This window comes from Acinonyx jubatus, chromosome E1, assembly GCF_027475565.1.
Source record: "Acinonyx jubatus isolate Ajub_Pintada_27869175 chromosome E1, VMU_Ajub_asm_v1.0, whole genome shotgun sequence".
Classification (NCBI taxonomy): domain Eukaryota; kingdom Metazoa; phylum Chordata; class Mammalia; order Carnivora; family Felidae; genus Acinonyx; species Acinonyx jubatus.
The window spans coordinates 44,974,831-44,995,328 of record NC_069397.1 but is presented as its reverse complement, the minus strand read 5'-3'; the positions used below and the strand labels follow the sequence as shown (position 1 = coordinate 44,995,328).

The 20,498-nt window shown below is 49.9% G+C and overlaps 1 protein-coding gene across 1 annotated transcript; it reads right to left on the bottom strand.

Annotated features, from left to right (window-relative positions):
* Positions 1-110: 110 nt before the first annotated feature.
* On the bottom strand, positions 111-14,389 carry LOC106978683 (angiotensin-converting enzyme-like protein Ace3). Its single transcript, XM_053212143.1, is given in 16 exon segments — positions 111-1,382; positions 2,837-3,246; positions 3,778-3,962; positions 7,605-7,721; positions 8,193-8,294; positions 10,177-10,321; positions 10,445-10,667; positions 10,981-11,154; positions 11,233-11,330; positions 11,443-11,598; positions 11,601-11,630; positions 12,414-12,557; positions 12,764-12,851; positions 13,077-13,262; positions 13,641-13,777; positions 13,875-14,389. Coding segments are annotated over 15 exon segments (2,337 nt in total). The 5' UTR covers positions 14,032-14,389; the 3' UTR covers positions 111-1,382; positions 2,837-2,851.
* Between the last annotated feature and the right edge of the window lie 6,109 nt (positions 14,390-20,498).

Sequence of the window (20,498 nt, the reverse complement as noted above, 5' to 3'; positions counted from 1 at the left end):
CTGTCCGCGCCGCGGTGCTGAAAGAAGTAGCGCGGCGGCGGGGCGGAGTTCGCGGGGCGGGGGCAACCTCTCCCGGACCCGACGGGGCAGGGGCGGGGCCTTGACTCCTAGGGGGTGGAGCTGGGCAGAAGTGCCGAGCCAGGAATGCGGTCAGGGCTCCTCTCAGGAGCTTCTTTTGCTCCTGTCCCACTGGCCAATGGCCTCAACCCCGCTCCGACACTCTCCCAATACCGATACCGAAGGGCAGTCAGGACGTTGCTGGGCCAAGTCTTTCAGGTAGAAGGTGGGGAGTGGGGGAGCAGAAGGAGCTATTATAGCCCTCTTAACACGACCTTGCTAAGTGCCCAATCCCTGTGTCCATGCAGAGCTCCTAAGTGGCAAGCTTAACGTGGCCCTGGCCCTGGGATAATGAGGTTGGAGTGCATATGAAGGTGTACAAAAAAAAAATATAATAATAATAATAATACAATAAGGTACCTTCTTCAGGGACCTGAGAGCTCTTAGCATACAGGCACTGCTTGGGAGGAGAATAGATTTAAAACCACCTATTAGCAAGTGACCACTGATAAAAGTGTCTGAGTACTGATTGAAAATGAATACACTAGAAGAGCAGATGGGGATGGGGTGAGGTTTATTGAAAGAGGTTTCTTGGAGAGGAGAGAGAGAGAAAGGGATCACTGTTCATTGAGCATCTCAGTGGTCTTGGAACTTTGCAGAGTATCCAATGACCAGTTTTGAGTCAGGCCTTCGAAGGCAAACATTCAAATGGGGCATACACCTTAGGCAAAGGCCCATGGTGGAATCAATGCAAAGGGACTGAGCTGGGGCATAGGAGGGGTGAAGTTTGGACAAAAGGTGAATTGATAAAGACCCTCAGATGCCATTTTGAACATCTAGATTTAATTGATGGACAACCAAGTTCTTGAGCAGTTAGACACAAAGGAAGTATTTCAGTGAAAGAAACTTTACAATGGCGGGTGGGGGAGAGAGGATGGACAAGGAGGCTCAGTGAGGTTTTCGCTGGAGTCCAGATAAGAGGCTTAGAGTCCTAGGCTGGGTGTGCCTTTGCCACGCAGAGCCACAATGCCTGATGGGGGCCTTGTTGGCCACTGTGGCTGGGGAATGGGAGGGCTGCAAGTGTGGCCTCCTAGTGAGGCAGAGTTGTCCTGGCTGCCCCTTGTGTGGGGGTGCAGGCTGACTGTGTAGGAAAGGTGGGGCTGTTTCTCATGAACTCAGAGCAGAATGCTGAGCTCTGAGGAGGGACTTAGAGCTTTCTCATTCATACAGTTTCCAAGTCTTCTATGTTCTATGGCCTGTGCCACCTAAAGATGTTATGCAGGGGCACACTCCTGATGGGTGTCCTGCCATTATGGTGCTAACAGCTAATAATGGGAACAAATAAGGACATCATAGCACAGCAAAGTAAGGGCAGTGACAGAGGCATCAAACAAGAGTGCTATGGAGCCTGGATTTGGAGCAGTACTTTGTTGGGCTCAGCCAGAACTCAAGAAGACTTCTTGAAATCTGGGCAGAGATTGGGCCCATGGAGATCTCAGCCCAGCCCCTCTTTTCCCCTGAACCTTGACTTCTGGGCTCAGATCCTTAATCTAGAGAGAGCCAGTCTCATCTTTTGGCCACCCTTTCACCAACTCAACTGTAGTTGAGTTGCCTCAACTACTAGTGTCACTTCTCTTTGGTTACTGGCTATGCTACTACCTGCCTCAAGGCTCCCCTAATCACTGACAGGCACTGATTTTTAGCCACTCCAAGAGCTCCTTGGGGCCTCTGTCCAATGCAGTTGGACTGTGTTATATTGGATGTGGCATATATTGGATGTGGCATCCCCATGGTGGGTAGACCCAGAATGGAAAGAAGGGCTAGAAGGGGAAGGAGCAGAGGCCTTCTCTCTCTTTTCTCAAGTTTGTCCTAAACTTGTCCCTAGAGTACCCATTTCCCAAATGTCTTCCTATAGACCTCTCCATCCCATTTCCCCCTCCCCCACTGAGCCTGGAAAGGTGTTGTTTGCCCTATGATCGGTCCCCAGGGCAACAGGCCAGGCAGCAGGTGTGTGTGTTGAACAAGGCCATCTCTGGAGCGGAGTGGCTGGAGATGAGCTTTGTTTAAATATTAAAGAAGTCAATCATTAATCAAGCCTGGCTTGGTGCCCAGCTACCCACTGTCTCCATTTGGGAAGGTCTGGACTGGGGCAGGGAGGGCTGTGGGGCAGTTTGCATCTCAGGCAGCTGACAAGCAGCTTTTGGGGCTGGATTATGCAGCCCAACACAGGGTAGGCCAGAGGATCAGCAGAAAGATATGCTGGATATAGCATACAGAGCACAGTGCTCAAGAACCGGGCACCAGTGATTTGTACAGAATGTCCAGTTTTACTTGAATACATTTTATAAGGTGACTGAAGCAGTGTCCTGTTTCTAGCCAGAGAGGACATTCCTTGGACACTGCAGTCCTGGCCCAGCCCCACAGTTGGGCTCTTGAAGAAAACAAGGCTGTGCGAATAACAGTTTGGGGCATGAATTGGGGTGGTGGCTGAATTGGAGGGACAGAGTCACTGGGCTCACTGAAACCATGGTTCCTGAGCCCCTAGGGGAAGGAAGTTGGTCTGGAATCCAGGACATACATGGAATCACACAGAGTCAGTAGCCTGTGCACATGGCTTCACATACATGAATTCCATACACACAATTACAAACCTCCATGTACCCAGATCTGCCACAGCTGCACCCAGTTGCAGTTGGACACTATGCATGCAAGCTGTCTCCTCCCTAACCCCCCCAGTGCTCTCTGCCTTGGCCACTTTCCTCCTGCCCTCCAGCCTTACCAGTTGTACTGGTGTCTAGTCCCAGCTCCACCATTCAGCTCTCATCCACAGAGGCTTCCTGTTGTGCTGTGTGAGAATTTGAATGATCAGGCTGATTGAGCACAGCGTCAGGATGAGGCAGAGGCCCAGCAGGATCCACTGTCTTTTGGCAACCAGGCAGGGCTCCATGGCTATCCCCAGGAAGTAGGCCTTGGGCTGTGTCTTGAGTGCACTGGAGTCCTGTGAACTGGTGTTCTGTGCTTTGGTGTTCTGGGACAATGACCTTTTTTCCAGGGAGTACAGCCTGCAGGCCAGCAGTAGGGCCACCAGGAACATGACAAAGCTGAGGGCCAGCAGCACCCACTGCCCAAATTTGGCCTGGTCAGCATCCAGCTCCAGACTCAGAAATGTCACCTTGTCTGTGTCTTTTTCTGTGGAAGACACGGGAGTCTTGCAGAGCAGGTAGAATGAGGGAGGGAGCCCTGGGGTGCCCTGTGGAAATCAGAGCACCTGACTGCCACTGGCCTCCTCCCTCAGCCTCAGGCACCTACCTTCCAAGCCATAGGTGAAGGCATTGCCCTAGAAGGAGGGTGAGGAGGAGTAGAAGGGAAAGGAGGAGATGGGCACAGATAGGGCTATGCCCCCATGGTGCCCAGTGATGGCTCTGTGCAAGGGTCGGGAGGAAAGAAGTCCACCTTGTGCTCAGATGCCTACCTGGCAGTCTAGCTGAACAGTATGCAAGGAAGCAACTGAGCCAGTGGCTGGGCCATGGGGCTGTGGTCTTGGCCAAAGCTGCATCAGATGCAGACGGGGTCATGCAGCAACAATTCTGTACTTGTTCAAGCCAGGTCACAGATAGGCTAGGGGTTATAAGGCTGGATTGGGGTAGGGACTGGCCCAGGGCAGGCTAGGGTAGGGCTTGGGGCTGGACCAGAGCTGGCACCAGGGTCAGATTATCAAACCTTCAAAGGTACAGCTGAAGTCTGGCCAGCCCAGGATCTCCCCCTGCCGCACATTCTCGGTGACCAGCCAGTTCAAGAGGGGCTTGAAGTAAGTCATGAGGGCCTTTGCAGACACTTTGGTCTGCCCGGTTATCTTCTGCAGGACTTCTGGCCAGGGCTTGCTTGAGCCCAGCTTTAGGACATCCCTGGGAGAGTAGATACAGCTGTGAGGCTGTGTGGGGTGTGGGGGCATCAGCTGGTGCTGCTGGGACCCCTCAGTGTGCCCAACCCTGGCCGTATGGCTTTGCTAGCCAGACTCTTCCCATAGAGCTCAGAGCAGTGGATAAAATAACAAGTTCTGAAATAAGAACAACCTGAGTTTGAATCCTGTGGGACTTTGAACAAGTAACATAACCTTTCTGACTCTCAGTTTCCATACTCATAAAATGGAGATAATAACAGTATGTACCTCCTAGGGTTGGTATGCTGATTAAATAAACACAATTCTGGGAGCATAGTAGGCAGGCAATACATGTTAGCTGATTATTATTATTATTATTATTACCACTACTGTGGTGATTATTATTCTGGACTCAAACAGGCATAAAGTCTTGAGACACTGTTTCCCATGAGGTGCTCAGTGTCAGTAGGGAGGGGCAGCTCTTCAGCCCTTTCTAGTCTCACAGGGAGTGTTTGGGAGGATTAGGGAGATCTAGAGCATGGAGTGTGCTCTGTGTCCTGCCTGCAGCGCTGCACTAATGTCAGCTGTGTCTCAAAGCACATGCAGTGTTTGGTGGCAGGGGGACCAGCCTTAGGCTTGGCCCCACACTCATGGTGGAGGTACAGAGTGTGCTGAAGCCAAAGCTCTGGGCTTCTCCACCCCAGAGCCCCTGTGGAGGCAGTGATAGGCATACATTGATCCTTCTTAACCTGTGTCCCCAGCTGGCCACGAGAGAGATGGGGTCTAGAAGCCCATAAGTCAGACTGTGGAGTCTAGACTAACAGGACCCAGGTTCAAGACTCAGCAGTGTTACTTATGGGCCACATGACCTTAGGCAATTGACTCAACTGCTCTTAGCCTCAGTTTCTTCATCAGCAAAATGTGCCCTTTTAATATCTACCCTTCACTGTGGTGAGGATTAAGTCACATAATGGCAGTGAAAGAGGGCTTTGTAGCATGCAAAGACTTATACACATCACTTAATAAACAACTGAGAAAGAATGAGGGGAAACTAAAGTTTAGTGGATCCTTGACAGAAACCCGTGGGGGAAAATGTAGTTAAGATCCTAGATAAATGCAGGAGGAAAGTCATCAAGATGAAAAGAAAAACAAAATAAAACAAAACAAAATCCCACAACTAACTTTAGGTAAGATTATATCAGATGCTGGGTCCTGGGAAAAAAGAAGGGACCTGATGGGGAGAAAGTTTGAACCATTGAAAATCTACCTATTTAGAAATAGTCCTTCAGGCTCAGTGGGGCAAGAGGTTTGACCAAAGCCCGGCTCACGGCCAATGTGGCCAGCACATGAGACCTGCAAAAATGGCAGCTGAGCACTTCCTGACGCTCAAATCCAAGGTCGCAGCAATGAGTCCATTGGACAAGGTCAGGCCTATCATGGTTGGCCGGATGAGGCAAGGGCTTTGGGAACTTGGATCAAGTCCACTTCAACTCTCCATTCCCAGCAGATCCAACCCAGAGCAATCACATATAGGAAGATGAGTCAAGTTCTAAGATATATTAGGTAAAAGAGCAGCCAAGAATCTTGCCCTCCCCCTTCTCCTCTGCAAGTACTCACCCCCCCCCCCACACACAACCTATATTCACTCTGCTGCTCTCTCAAGTCCCCAGAGCTCATGACATCCCACTTTCTCAGAGTCTTCTCCTCCACCCTCTCCCCAGAAGATAGCATTCAAAGTCCTAAACCTGGAACTTAGGGTCTTCCCTGGCCAGGGAGGGGTCTGGATGGCAATGTGTGAGGACGGGTGAGCAATGACCAGTGATGGCTGGCAGGGCCTCTACATGTTTTGGTGCCAAGTCAGATCCTGGGAGCTTTGTGTGCCCTGGGTGGGGAGGAGGTGGTGGTGAGAATGAGGTCAAATTTCCCACCAATTAAGTGGAATGAAGGCTCAGAGTTAAAAGTGAGTTGTTGTGTAGAAAACAATGTGTTATTTCTTGCACTCCTGCTTTTGGGGACAGAGATCCATCCTTGGTCCCTGGACATGACCTCCTCACCTTCTTTGCATGTTCACTAAAGCCCTTTCCTACTGCACCATCTCCTTTCTTGTGTTATGGTTATTGGTTTATCCTGTGGCCCATTGCCCAAGCTGGTTGGCATGCGCACAAGTAAATACTTGCTGAGTGAATAAGTGTTGGGCAGCCAGAGACATGAATGCAGAGAGCAGAGAGGGCCCTTATGTTCCACACATTCAGAAAAGCTCAAACATGGGCAGTTGGCTACCATAAACCCCTGTAGTGTGAAAAGATAGAAAAGCAAACAGACTAGGTTGATAATCGGCATGGAAGGTGCAGCACTCCCTGGGAGCCAAGCCAGGAGATCAGTCCTGCAACGCCATCTGGCCTAGTGGTTACTGACAAACTGCACAGTGGAATCACAAATATGCTCATTAAATTTGCAAAGGAGACTAAATTATGTGGCTATGTTAATCCTCTGGGAGACAGGAATAAAATTCAAGGTGACCTTGACCAATCGGGGAAATGGACCCACTAAACTGGGTAGAAAAATTGGTGGGGAAAAGACCATATCAGTGGGTGGGCTCTGCACCTAAGTGGTTGAAGCCCTGATCGTGGAACCAGCAGACCTAGGTCTAACCTCACCAGACCTGTATCCCTTGATTCTTAGAGGCAACAGTGTGAATGATGACGTGTTCTAGAATCAGTTCAGCACTCAAAGCAGGATTTTGCCACTTGCTAGATGAATGATGTGCAATCACAATATCTCTCTTAGTTTGAGTTACATTATTTGTGAAATGTGGCTAATCATGCCCACTTTGCAAGTTATGAACTGCTAACGTGAAACCTTGTAAGAGTACTCCTCAGAGAGCCCAGCTGGTACTAGTCAAGGCTTCCCACCATCAGGTCAGCGTCCCATTCTTCCAGGTTTGTTTCAGGACCAAAACCAACTCCACAGAGGCAGGAATGGAAACCATGGGCTCGATACTAAGTGCAGGAAAAAAGATTGGGGCTAGGGAGTCAAAATGGACCACAAGCTGACCAGAGCATCACAAAGGTTGGCGTGAAAGCAACCTGGATCAGCCTGGGAGCCGGATCCAAGCACCTCCAAGAAGAGATGGGAAAAGCAGAGTACACCCAAGAGTGCATCAAATGCTGCTGAAGATCGGTGAGCACCTTGTGCAGAAAAGATAAGGGCATTTGGATGGAGGACTGAAGGTTGAGGCAGGACTCCAGTACTGGCTTCCCATCTGAGACAGTTTGATTTATTGGCATATGTGAGTGTGTGCATGTGTGCGTGTGTGCTCAGGTGCACACATGGGTGAAGGAATGTATGGTAGTGAGTGTGTGTAAGTGTGTGTGTGTGTGTGTGTGTGTGTGTGAGAGAGAGAGAGAGAGAGAGAGAGCGAGCAGGAGGGGCCAAATAGTCTCTCTGACCAGGAGAGGCTACACACAAGGAAATGGGCTTCGATTTCTAGAGGAGAGACTGGAGTCTGACACGAGGAAGAACTTCCACTAAACTAAAAGGTCAATGAAGGTCTGCTCAGGGTGCCCACGGTGGTCTATTGAGGAGAGGGAGCTATGGGCAGGATTCCAGCAAGGGGCAGGCAGCTGAGAACAAATCAGGGAGCTTTGTGAGGGAGGAGAGCACTCACTCCAGGAGCTTCTCAGCTATCTTGGAGTTATAGCTGTCACATCGGTGCAATGGGCCCACATGGCCTGAGGCCAGAGCATCGTGGAACTGGAACTGGAGTACTAGGCTGATGAAGTACCTGGGGAGAGGGACGAAAGGGCAGGCTTGGGAGCTGGTGTCAGGGATGGGAAGCCCAGAGCCATTTGGAGCCTAGCAGCTCTGACGTGCAGTGGTCTGAGGGCCCGGCCAGCACCCAACCTTGCTGGGTGGAGGCTCCTTTGCCAAGGTCCCACCTCAGATTGGCCTTGGAATATACCCTTCTTAGCCTCCTGAACAAACCCTTACCTCCTTCTTTCCTGCCTTTCTCTTGGGGACAGTAGAGATGCTTTAGAATATTCCCATCAGCGCTGCCTCCACACAGGATCTGCTCTGAAAGCCCAAGAGTCCAGGGTGTGGCCCCCAAGACGCTGCACAACTCTTTGGAAGAGGTGAGCAGGGGAACAGGGGAACATTTGGATCTAGGGCCTTCCTGGAAATCCTCAGCCTAGTTCCCATGCCCCCAGTCCCCAAGTCCTAGAGCTGGTTCTGCTGGCAGGGCCCAGACCGTTACCGTATGTAGGGCACGCTGGCAGAAATGTAGAACTTGGCACCAGGATCAAAGTAATCCTCTGTCCGAGGGATGGGGGCGGGGCACAGGCCCTGGTACTTCAACCTGTCGGGGAGGACAGGGGGCTGGTACCATGCAGTTGGGTTCTCAGAGCCTTTTCCTTTGGAAGCATGTGCACCTCTATCAAAACTGGTGGGCACAGGACACTTACTGCATCTTTATAGATTAAATAAATGAGTTGAAAACACATGGGATTGGGAATTGGGAATCAGAATCAAATAATAACAGTAGTTAACATTGACTTCCTCTGTGCTAGGAACCATGCTAAGCTCTTCACATAGATTCACTCAACACTGTCCCGATTCTAGGGACATGGGAGGGAACGGGCTACTCAAGGTCTTTCTTGCATCCTAATGATGGGGATGGTTATAGACCCACAAGGTCACTTCATCTGGTAAGAAGTGCCAAGAAGAAAACAGAATAGCATCTCTGCAATGTAGTGCTGCTGTTATTCCCATTTTAGATGAGAAGACCAAAGTTTAGAGGTCAGGGAACTGGTGGGAGGTCACAGAACTAGTCCCTGGCAGATCCCATTAACTTTCAAATTCAGATCTGACCTTGCCCCTCTGAGCTGTGCGACTGTGGGAAAGTTACTGATTGTCACTGAGTCTTGTTGTCTGCAAGATGGGGATAAAATGATCCATCTGTGGGATGAGACAAAGCCTATGAAAAGTTCTGGTTGTTTCATTGTTGGCTCACTGGTTGCCCTGAGCCATCCTCTGGGGCCAACATAGAGCCAGGAGGCTCCCCTCCCAGTTGATAGAGGCTTCCTTATTCAGGGCCAGGAAGTTGTCACCTCTCTCCCTTTACCCTTGGTTTCCATCATAGGTGGTGGTGGTTATAGTTGGCCAAGGGAGGAAAAGGACCCCTGCAGGCACCTCAGATGGCTTGTGGGGGTTGCCCTTGGAGAAGTACAAGATCAAGACTCTGCCAACCCCACCAGTGAGACCTGGGCCTGAATTTGGGATGGCAGTGGGAGGGTGAGTGGACAAAGAGAGGAGCACCCAACTTTTCCACCCCTGAGTTGCTGTGTGACCACAGGCTGGTCACAGATTCTTCTCCAGTGAAAGATCATGGGATGCTGTACAAGTTCAAAGAAACATAAGGGGCCTGGTTCAGAGCTGGCAGCTGCTTCCTGGTAGCCCCAAACCATGCTGTGGCCAGCAGACTCAAGCAGGTCAGTCTGAGGCCTGGTGGAGATGGAGAAGCTGGGCCATGGGCATTCATTATCCAGTCAGCCAGTGGTCGGTGATAGGATGCGACATGGATGCCCCTCCCTCAAGAGTGGTGCTACCTGACTGCCGGTGAGCTCTTTTGGCAGCCAGTTCTGACCTTGGACATGCCTGAGGATGCTAAACCAGAGGCAGTTGTGAGAGTGTGTTAGAGCAGCAGGAAAGGGGGTTGTGGGCTTGCCTCTCTCCCATGGGGACTTTTTCCATGGGGGAGAAAGAGCTCAGGTCACCAAACACTCTTCTGTCAGTGCTACTGGTGAGAATAGGAAGGGAGAGGAGAAGCAGGTGGGCCTGCCTGGTGGTCAATGTTTTGTTCTTGGAGGAGCCCAGGTGCACCCCTGTGTGAGCTTCCCAGCTACCCAGGAGCAGGCAGGGCCACTGCCAGGGTCCCTAGAGAGGTTAAGAGGTGTGTTCAGTGCCAGTGCCAGATTCAATGTAAGGTCCCATAATTGCAGGTGCTGGCCCTATCCACTTCAGTAGGGGTATTTTTATCAGGTGATAGCAAACAGCCAATACCACCCCGGGGCCTCCCCAGGGGCCCCCCGGCCACCAGCATGACACACCCTAGCTCTGCCCTCTGAAGAGAGGCAGCAGCATCCTCTGGCAATGGGCAGTGCCCTTAAGGCTGACCGGAAAGCCCCACCCACAGCAGGGGTGGGAGGGGGCAGAGAGCCCAGGGCAGCTGTCCTCCCCACCTCAAGTTCCACCACTCCTGGTTGTAGACGTCCTTCCGGATGGTGCCATCAAAGACCTTCCAGTGAAACAGGTCCATCAGGTAGGCGAAGGGGATAAAGACGATCTTCTCCAGGGCGATGCCCATCAGGAAATTGACCTCCTCCTCTGGGGAAGGTGAGGCAGTCAGCTGGTGGCTCCTGGTTCTCCCTCCCTTCAGCCTTGCCCAGAGAGCCTTGGCTGCAGCCTCAGGCTCAGATGCCCTGCTATGGTCCTCTTGGCCCCCATCACCTGAGTCCTGGTGCTGGTGGCTGAGCAGGACTCTGTTGAGCAGGTATTTGTGGGAGGAGGCCGAGAGGGTGACCATCGACCCCACGGCCTCTTCAAAGGCTGGGTTGGCTCCTTCATGGAAGATCACAGAGAGGTTCTTGTACTGCAAGAAGTACTGGATATGGCCCATCTGGTGGAAGATGGAGAGCAGGTCTTCTATGGTCACCTCAGTGCACTTCTTTAGGGCTTCTTTAAGTAGGGTTAAAGGGCAGGGGTCAAGGAGCATAGGGAGGCCCTGGGAGAAGGGGAGATTTCTCCATTCAGACTCCCTTAAGGGACTGGGGCAGATGGGCTAGAGACCAGCAGGGTCTTGGGTACTGTTCTTTCTCACTCCAGGTCCCCCTCGCTCATGTTGCCAGCTCACATCCCCCTCTGCTGCCTGGCTCCGGCCCTGCCCACCCTTGCCCACCTCCTAAGACAGGCGGGCAGATGGAGAGTGGAACCAGTGGAGGAAGAGAGAGGGAGGGAGAGGAGGGTGGTGCTGGTGCCCCGTGAGACCTGACGTCCTTGCCGTTGTAGAAGTCCCAGGCAGAGGCGTGGCACTCCACCTCTCGCCCATCGGTTGGCCTTTCCATCATTGAAGTTTTCCAGAAGTTGGGAGGGGTGGAAAGCAGCCCCAGGGAGGTGAAGAATTTTTCAGCCCCTTCGAACATTTTTGAGGGCTTCCAGTGCTGTGTGGAAGAGGGGATACATAGGGCCCAACCCGAGGGTGTGGAGCTGGCAGGGTCAGATGGACACCAAGCACTGACCTGGCTTTTCATGATTTTTGTGATGTCCTCAAGAGGCTTCTTTGGGAAGGGCAGGACCAGGTCTAAGATGTTGACCCAGAACTGAGCCCACATGTTCCCTGGAAGGAGAGGAAGGGCTCAGAGGAGGCAGGACACTGTCTCTCCCTTTACTGAGTGCCAGCTTGGAGGCCTATTCTGCTCACCCCACTCTGCTACCAGCTAGGGCGTTACTTAGGAGGTGGGCAGGGATGGGTCCCCGCAGGTTGATAAGCTCTGACCCGTAGTGGCGGTGCAGGGCCCGGCACATGTAGGTGTGCAGGTTTAGGTAGAGTGGCTGCAGCTCTTGGTAAAGCTGCTCCAGGTCGTGTTGCAGGGTGTCAGACTCTTGGACCGCCACAAGGCCCCCATGTCTTTGTAACCTAGGACAGGAGAGGGGGCTCAGAAGCACTCACCGCCCGCCCTTCCTTCAGCCCTGGCCTGGCAGGCAGGAGACCCAGGCACTTTCTGGGGAAGCCACTTGGCATCCCTGGTCCTCAGGGTCTTCATCTGCCAAATGGGAAATGTGCCTCCAAGGTCACTGTTCTGATTGGATAAGATCAGGTGTGGAAAAACATTTAACAAAATACACACTCCATGCTTCTCACCATGCCTGGTTGGAGAGGACCTGGATAAGGCACTGGTCTTGGCACCCACCTTGAGCCCCACATGTCCAAGCCCTCAGGCCACCCTGGCTCCTTCCAGATCCTCCCAACACTGGTTTGTCCCATCATGGGGCCTGGGGGTCTCTTTCACCTCTTGCTCGCCTTCTTTCAGGCGTTGGGGAAGTGTCTCCAGGCCTCCTCTTCTCTCTCTTAGCACTTGTCCTGAGATGTGCGTTTGCACAAATCTTGTCTGTCTCTCAGACTGTAAGCCCTACCTAGGAGGGCAGGCTCCTCTCTGTCTTTTCACCTACGCATCCTTAGAACCTCTCCAGGACCTGGCACACAGTATGTGCTCAAGTGATGTTTGTGGACCAATGGTGAATGAACCACCTTTGCTTCCCCCAGCTGTGGGGCGGGGTTCAGGTTCTCCATCTCAAGGTCCTACTACTGCCTTTACCCCCAGCAGACTCTGTTTCTCCCTTCCCAGGAACTGCCCTGGGACCTGTGCAGTGTGCCATCTGCATGGGCTGGGCTGGCCAGCTGGGGGGCTGGGGGCCTCACCATTGAGCTTTGCAGTCCTGTTGCTGAGCTGCACATAGCACTTGAAGGTGATGCAGAGCTGATGACCCACAGCATCCTGCCAGCCCTGCCAGGTCCACAGCAGCTCCTTCTCATCCCGGGAGGTGGCCATGACTTCTTCAAGGTCTATGCCAAGAAAAGGAGCCAAGGTGGGACAGCCCCCCCCCCCACTCCTGCCTGCCCTCTGCCCTTACCTGCCTTAGGCAGACCCTCCACTCCTCAAAAGTGAGTACACCTGAGGCATGGAAGACAGCGGGGGGTCAGGGTAGGCTTGTGGAAGGGGCTGATACTAGAGACTCTGGGGACGGACAGGGCAATGTTTGGGTGCTCACCAGGCTCCAGGGGTAGGCAGGGTCCCTCATTCAGGCACACCTGGGCCATGCTGTATGCCGTCTCCATGTAGGCCAGAAGCATGTTGTACTGGGAGGCAGGTGTCACCTAGGGCAGGCCTGTGCCCCTGGGCCCACCCCCAGCGCTAACCCCTCCAGCTGGGAGGGGCAGGCCTATCTGAGGCATCTTCCCTTCAGCCTCTGCTTCCCTCCCCCAAAGGAAGCTCATGGTCCTTCCTGACAACCTCCCCCCTGCCCAGACTCTCTGGCTTCCCACCTGGCCAGCCTACCCACCCCTGGGGTGGGGAGCATATGCCTGGAGACATGGGGGCTCCATCCATCACCTCCCGAGCTCGTCCTGGGGCAGGGTTGCCTTGTCTATGTTCTGCAGCTTACTCAGCATGCGCTTCATGTCCGGGTCCTGGAACCTGGAGATCTTAAACAGGCGGGCCCAAGTGCCAAAGTACGGCATGTGCTGGGACCTCTCTGAGTCTTTGTGCAGCTGGAATGAGGGTCACCATATTTGTCTTGGGAAAGTTGGAGACAGCAAAGACCCCAGCCCCCCAACCTCCTCCTGAAACCCCCTTTAACGGTTCAGAATCACTAAAGAATTGCTAAAATGGGAGAAAGGAAGGAGCCTGAGTCCCTAAAAGCAAGGAGGTGATATGTACAAGGGGAAAGAAGCAAGAGATTCTTGCCCAGAGAGCTTTTTGGGGCTACCAAGAGGCCCAGAGCTTGCAGCCTGCTTTGATGTGTACTTTAGGGATTCCCTCTTTTCTCTAGCTCTGGACAGGGGGCAGAAGGTGTGGTTTTCCCATCCCCCCCGAGATCCCTGAGAAGAGCAAGGGAAGGAGGGGCTGCAGTTGAGGCGGTACCACACGATCTCCGCCCGGTTTTTCTTGGTGATGTTGGTGACATAGTTCCAGGTGGCCTCCATGAACTGGTTCCATACAACCTGGGCGGTATGCTCATAAAACTGCAGGAACATCTTTGCCATGGTCTCATTGTAGAACTTGTCTGTGGAGAAGGAGGTGGGCATCATGCTGTCCTGGGAGGGGTCTGCCCTGACTGGTCCCCTTGTCTGCTCCCATGCTCCTACAGGTCCCAGCCCCACCTAAGTTCTGATCACCCTCAGTCCTGAGCCATGGCAAGAGCTGCCCATAACAGAAGAGCACAAATAGGGAAGGCCCATGACAAGTCCATCTTGTGCCCATGACCAAGAGAACAGCAGAGCTGGTTGAGGCTATGGGCCAATCATGGTCCAGCTCCATATTATGACATCAGGGGCTGAAGGGTCAGCCATGGAATATTAGAACTGGAAAGCCCCCACCCACCTTCTGATCCAACTGTTCCCATTTTACAGGTGAGGAGACTGAGGTCAAGTCAAGAAGAGAGCAGGGCTAGAGCTTGTTCTATTCTAGTTGGTAACTTTTCCTTGGCATTAGAACAACCTTCCAACCTTGGCCAGGGATTGATGAGACCCTTTCCCTCCAAAGACTGGCATCACTTCTGAGAAGGTGGGAGGGATGATGGATGGACAGATGTATGAAAGTGACATCTCTGGGCCTCTGGACTCTGGAAGCACAGTTGTCTCTCCCTGTTCTTCTGACTTGACTTCCTATGTTCTCATTTTTGGCCTTTCTCTCTCTCTCTCTCTTTAAGTTTTATTTTATTTTATTTTATTTTATTTTATTTTATTTTATTTTATTTTATTTAGTTTGAGAGAGACAGAGACAGAATGAGCAGGGGAGGGGTAGAGAGAGGGAGAGAGACAATCCCAAGGAGGCTCTGCACTGTCATTGCAGAGCCTGATGTGGGGCTCAAACTCACGAACTGTGAGATCATGATCTGAGTCGAAACCAAGAGTCGGAGGCTTAACTGACTGAGCCACCCAGGCCCCCCTAGCCTTTTTCTCTCTTATAGGATGTGTAATCATACCTAGGGGTATGTAGGACCCTTCCTCCATTCCCCTTGTCCTTATAGCTGTTTTTCCAAGGATAGCCTGATGCTATGAGTTTGTAATCAGGAGGAAGCATGGAAGGTAGAGGGCTGTGAGGGCTGTGGGAATGTGTGGCTGGTACCTTCCACTCAGGGTTCATGTCCCTGAGTACCTGAGCCTGGTTAGAATACCAGCTACCAGGACTCCAGCTCTCTGCTAGCTTTTCATGACTCCCCAGTAACCTGACACATTTAGTCTGGGGGAAACCAGACCACTTGCCTCACTTTGGGACTTCTTTCTCAGACTCACTTCCATCCACACTCATACTGCCTCCACCCTATGTTCCTTTCACTTACTCTGCTCAGCCCAGGTGCACCCAAAGCCTCACTGACGCTTCACCCCTTCACAGGAGCTGACACCATTACCAGAGAAACTGGCCAAATAACCCTCCAAAGATGATGTTATGATCAAAATTATTTAAAACACAAAGAAGGAAAAAGATCAATGACACTTCTGGTTAAGCTGGCCAAGTGAGTTCTCCTGCTTCAAGCATATGGACATACTTGATAAAATATAGTATTTTGTCGTTAACTACAGTGATCATGCTGTACATCACATCCCCAGGACTTTTTTTTTTTAGAGAGAGAGAGAAAGAGAGAGAAAGAGTATACACAATCAGGGAAGGGCAGACTAGGACTTTTTTTCTGAGAGAGAGAGAGAGAGAGAGAGCAAGCACATGTGTGCAAGTGGGAAAAGGGTAGAGGGAGAGGGACAGAGGGAATCTTAAGCAGCTCCCATGACCAGGGTGGAACCAACTCTGAGCTTGATCTCATGACTGACCAATGGACCGTGAGATCATGACCTGAGCTGAAATCAAGAGTCAAACGCTTAAACGACTGAGCCACCCAGGCATAAACCAGAAGTTTATGCCTTTTGCCACCTTCATCTTTTTGCCCACCATCCCACCTCCTGCTTCTGGCAACCACCAATCTGTTCCCTGTATCTATAAGCTCAGTTTTTTGGTGTGTATATGTATACCACCTTTTCATTATCCATTCACCTGTCATTGGACACATAGATTGTTTCCATGTCTTGGCTAGTGTAAATCACGTTGCAATGGACACGAAGGTGCAGATAGCTTTTCAAGACTGATTTCATTTTCTTTGTAAATACCCAGGAGTGAAATTGCTGGATCATATGGTAGTTCTACTTTTAACTTAAGATTTTTTTTAGTGTTTATTTATTTTTGAGAGACAGAGACAGAGCACGAGCAGGGGAGGGGTAGAGAGAGAGAGGGAGACACAGAATCTAAAGAAGGCTCCAGGTTCTGAGCTGTCAGCACAAAGCCTGATGTGGGGCTTGAACTCATGATCTGTGAGATCACAACCTGAGTGAAGTCAGACGCCCAACCGACTGAGCCACCCAGGTGCCCCTATTTTTAACCTTTTGAGGAACCTCCATACTGTTTTCTGTAGTGGCTGACAATTTACATTCCCACCAACAGTGCACGAGGGTTCTCTTTCTCCATATCCTTGCCAACACTTGATATTTCTTATCTTTTTGATAATGGCCATTCTACTAGGCACGAGGTGATATCTAATTGTGGTTTTTATTTGCATTTCCCTGATGATTAGAGATGTTGAGAACCATTTCATGTGACTGCTGGCCATCTGTATGTCTTCTTTGGAAAAATGTCTATCCAGTTCCTCTGCTCATTTTTTAGTTGGTTTGTTTGGAGTTGTATGAGCTCTGTATATATTTTGTATGTTAATTTCTTACCAAATATGTAATTTACAAATATTTTCTCCCATTCTTTAGGTTGCCTTTTCATTTTGTTGATGATTGCCTTTGCTGTGTAAGGGCTTTTTAGTTTGATGTAGTTAGTGTCAAATCCAAAATATCATTGCCAACACCAATGTCTAGGAGCTCACTATCTAAGTTTTCTTCTAGGAGTTCTATGCTTTCTGGCCTTATGTTCAAGTCTTTAATCCACTTTCAGTTAATTTTTTGTATGGTGTAAGGTAGGGGTCCAGTTTCATTCTTTTGCATGCACCTGCCCAGCTTCCCCAACACCATTTATTGAAGAAAACTATCATTTCCCCATCTTATATTCTTGGTTTGTCTTAAGTATACTGACCATATATGGGCAGGCTTATTTCTGTACTCTCTATACTGTTCCTTTGATCTGTGTGTCCACTTTTATGCTGATACCATTCTGTTTTGATTGCTATGGCTTTGTAAGATAGTTTCAAAACAGGAAGTGTGATGCTTCCAGCTTTATTCTTCTTGCTCAAAATTGCTTTGGCTATTTGGGGTTAAAAAAATCATGCTTTTTAAAATGTAAAATACAGAGCTGAGATGGAGTGCAAGAAACGGAACTCTTTGGATGCTGAGGAGACAAAGAGGGCTCATGCAGCAGTGAGTGGGGGCCCGTGTGGGAAATCAGAAGGTACCCATGACCAGAGGGCTGCAGCATTGCTGTCTGCATGGACATAGCTGATCACAGTGGAAGTTGTGCCTCCATCAAGATGGGAGCTAGCAGATGGCTTCCTTTTTAAGGGGGCTCTGCAAGAAGCATCCATGAAACTGACTTTAGGGACATCTTCAGAACACATGCACATGGTGTGTGCATTGGATCCTGCAGAAGAATGTTCCCACTGAAAATGGCTCATAGGTCAGGATCACCAAGTGCCAAAGAGAGTGCAGTGCCATGAAGATCAGTAATGATCACCAGTCCCCTCTGAGCACTTTCCAGGTGCGAGGGACCCACTGAGAGCTTTTAGTATATGAATCCTCACCAAAAAATGCATGAGGTGAGTACTGTGATCAATACACCCACTTTATAGATTAGGAAACAGAGGCACAGAGAGGTTGAGGAACTTACAGTCACATAGCTAGCAAATAGTGGAGGTGGGACTCACACCCCCATGCTCTGGCTCCAGAGCCTGTGCTAAATGACAGACACACCTGAGGAAGGACAGGTCTAACTGCAGTCTGAAAGGGACTTAAAATATAGATCTTAACACCATATGGAAAGATTAAATCAAACCAGATTAAAGACCTAAATATAAGAGCTAAGATCAGAAAACCTTTTGAAGAAATCATATGGGAAAAGCTTCACAACATTAGGTTTGACAATGATATTTTGGATATGACACCAAAAGCGCAGGCAATAACAAAAACCCCAGACAAATTGGATTTCATCAAAGTTAAAAACTTTTGTGCATCAAAGAACATGAGAAACAGAGTAAAAAGGCAACACACAGAATGGGAGAAAAGATTTGTAAATTATATATCTGGTAAGGGTTAATATTTAGAATACATGGAAACTCTCAAACTCAACAATGAGAAAACAACCCAAATCAGTGATAGGCAAAGGATCTGAGTAGATATCTCTCAAAAGATTATATACAAATGGGTAATAAGCACTTGAAAAGATGCTCCATATCATTAATTATTAGGGAAATGCAAATCAAAACCATGAGATCCCACTAGAATGGCTATTACCAAACATCAACTGTTGGCCAAGACATGGAGAAACTGGACCTGTGTAGAGTGCTACTGGGAATATAAAATGGTGCAGCCACTGTGAAAAGGAGTATGATGGTTCCTCAAAAAATCAAAGGATTCCCATATAATCCAGCAATTCCAATTTAGGGTACATATTCAAAAGAATTGAAAGTAGGGACTTGGAGAGATACAGTGGTGCTGGTTGCCAGGACAATATGAATGCATTCAATGCCACTGGGCTGCATGCTTAAAAATGGTTAAAATGGCACATTGTATGGAGGTACATTATGCCAAAACTTAAAAAAAATACTGATCTTAGAGTGGTAAAAAAGAGAAAAAATAGAATCCATGAAGAATAGGCTTTTGTGAAAACACAGGGGATTTGAGAGAGAGATGTGAAAATGAAAAACAGTTATTAAGTTGGAACAACGAAAATCGCTCTGGCCAGGTTAAGCAGCAGGCTGGGATGCAGAACTGGGGAATCTCCTGGAACACAGGACAGAGGAAGAGATGAGAAATATGAGCAAGGATTAGGAGACAGAGGACAAAATGGCCCCAGGCAGCATCGGGGAAGAGTCCCCAAAGAGATGACTGGAAAGGAGGAGGGTGACGTTCAAAGAGATGATGCCTGTGTTTCCAGAACTGAGGAAAGCTGAGTCCCTCAGGTGAGCAAACTCATTGAGCTCCAGGGAAGTTGATGGTGCAGAAACCATGAGAAAGTTCCTGGAAGACACGGGAGATGTGAGTGTTCAACTGTCACCAGTAAGCTGCTCTGGACCTTTTCCTCTATCTGTCTAGTGAGGGGCTGATCTCTGCTTGGCTTTCCTGTTGTCGTGGTCTGTGACTTGGGGAGGTGATGCATTTTTTATAAAGAGAGGAAACTATATACTATAAGTTCTATATTATCTTACTTAATCTTTGCAGAAATTTAAGACGGTTTGTAAGAACCATTTCGTAGGTGTCAAAATGGAGGCTCAGAAAATTGAATTCTCCAGGCCACTAAGGTACTACGTGCAGAGGCAGGATTTGACTCAGGCCTAGTCCAAAGCCACTGGATTCACTCACGTTAGAGCCAGGGTAGGCTGGAATGGGGGTGGGCAATTGGAAGAAGAGGGTGTTTGAGAGATCAGAGAAACTGTCCAGCAACCATGCCTACCTTGGGCCCTCATAGTTAAGAGCTGCTGAGGAGTGATCAGCTGTCAGACATCAGCAGGTGCAGCACAGGGAAGGGCTCAGACTTCAGGGTCACTGGTAGAAAATGCCAGAATGGCCTCTCTTTCTGCTGTCACCCCTCCTCTTCCTCTGCCTTCTTCTAGTTAGACCTAGCTGTACCCCCCTCACCCTAGGAGACAGTAACAGGAGTCCAAACAATTTTAATATTTCAAAAAGCCTAGGGGATAAGGCTGGTTAGGCTGACCCCCATGTTAAGTCTCGTTGCCCTCAGTCACACCTTTGGATGTTGACTGCTTGGTGCCCTCATGCTCTTCCATAAGCTGTTTCAGGCAGCATGAACCCGTGTTCACAAAGATAGGAAACGGTATTGTGACAATGACCTTTGTCTGGCAGGCAAAGAGCTTTTGAAACGTCAGGCTGGGGCCGGGGGGTAATTAAAAGTCTTTGGTGGTAGAACTTTAGAACTATTTAGAGGATATGTTTATAAATTCCATTGTCCTAACTAATCATAAACTCCTACCCTCTTGCATATCCAAAATACTTCAACCCCACATCCTGTTCCATGGAACAGGCCTGTACAACCTAGTCTATGTGCAACATGCACACTGACACATGCACACACAGATACACACCCAGACACAGACACACATGGCAGCTGGAGATTGGGAGGGAAAAAAGCTGGACCAATGGATATTGGAGACAGATGTTGGGGGCTGGGCCTGGCTGAAGTCAAGGCATCAGCAAAGCCGGGAATAGGCTCTGATGAGGGGTCCTCACAGAGGGGCCAGGCTGGCAGTGGAAGCCTCTGGCTTTGGGCAACTGATCAACTTCCATTTCGCCAGGTTCTAGATTTGGCATTTGACTATCTGAAAAATAGATTGTTGTGTTAATTGGAAAAAGGATACACAAGCATAGATACACTGTGATCTCATTTAAAATATGTACCGAAGGGGCGCCTGATTGGCTCGGTCAGTTAAGTGTCAGGCTTCAGCTCAGGTCATGATCTCACAGTTCGTGAGTTCGAGCCCCACATCGGGCTCTCTTCTGTCAGCGCAGAGCCTGCTTCAGATCCTCTGTCCCCCTTTCTCTCTGCCCCTCCCCCACTCGTTCTCTCTC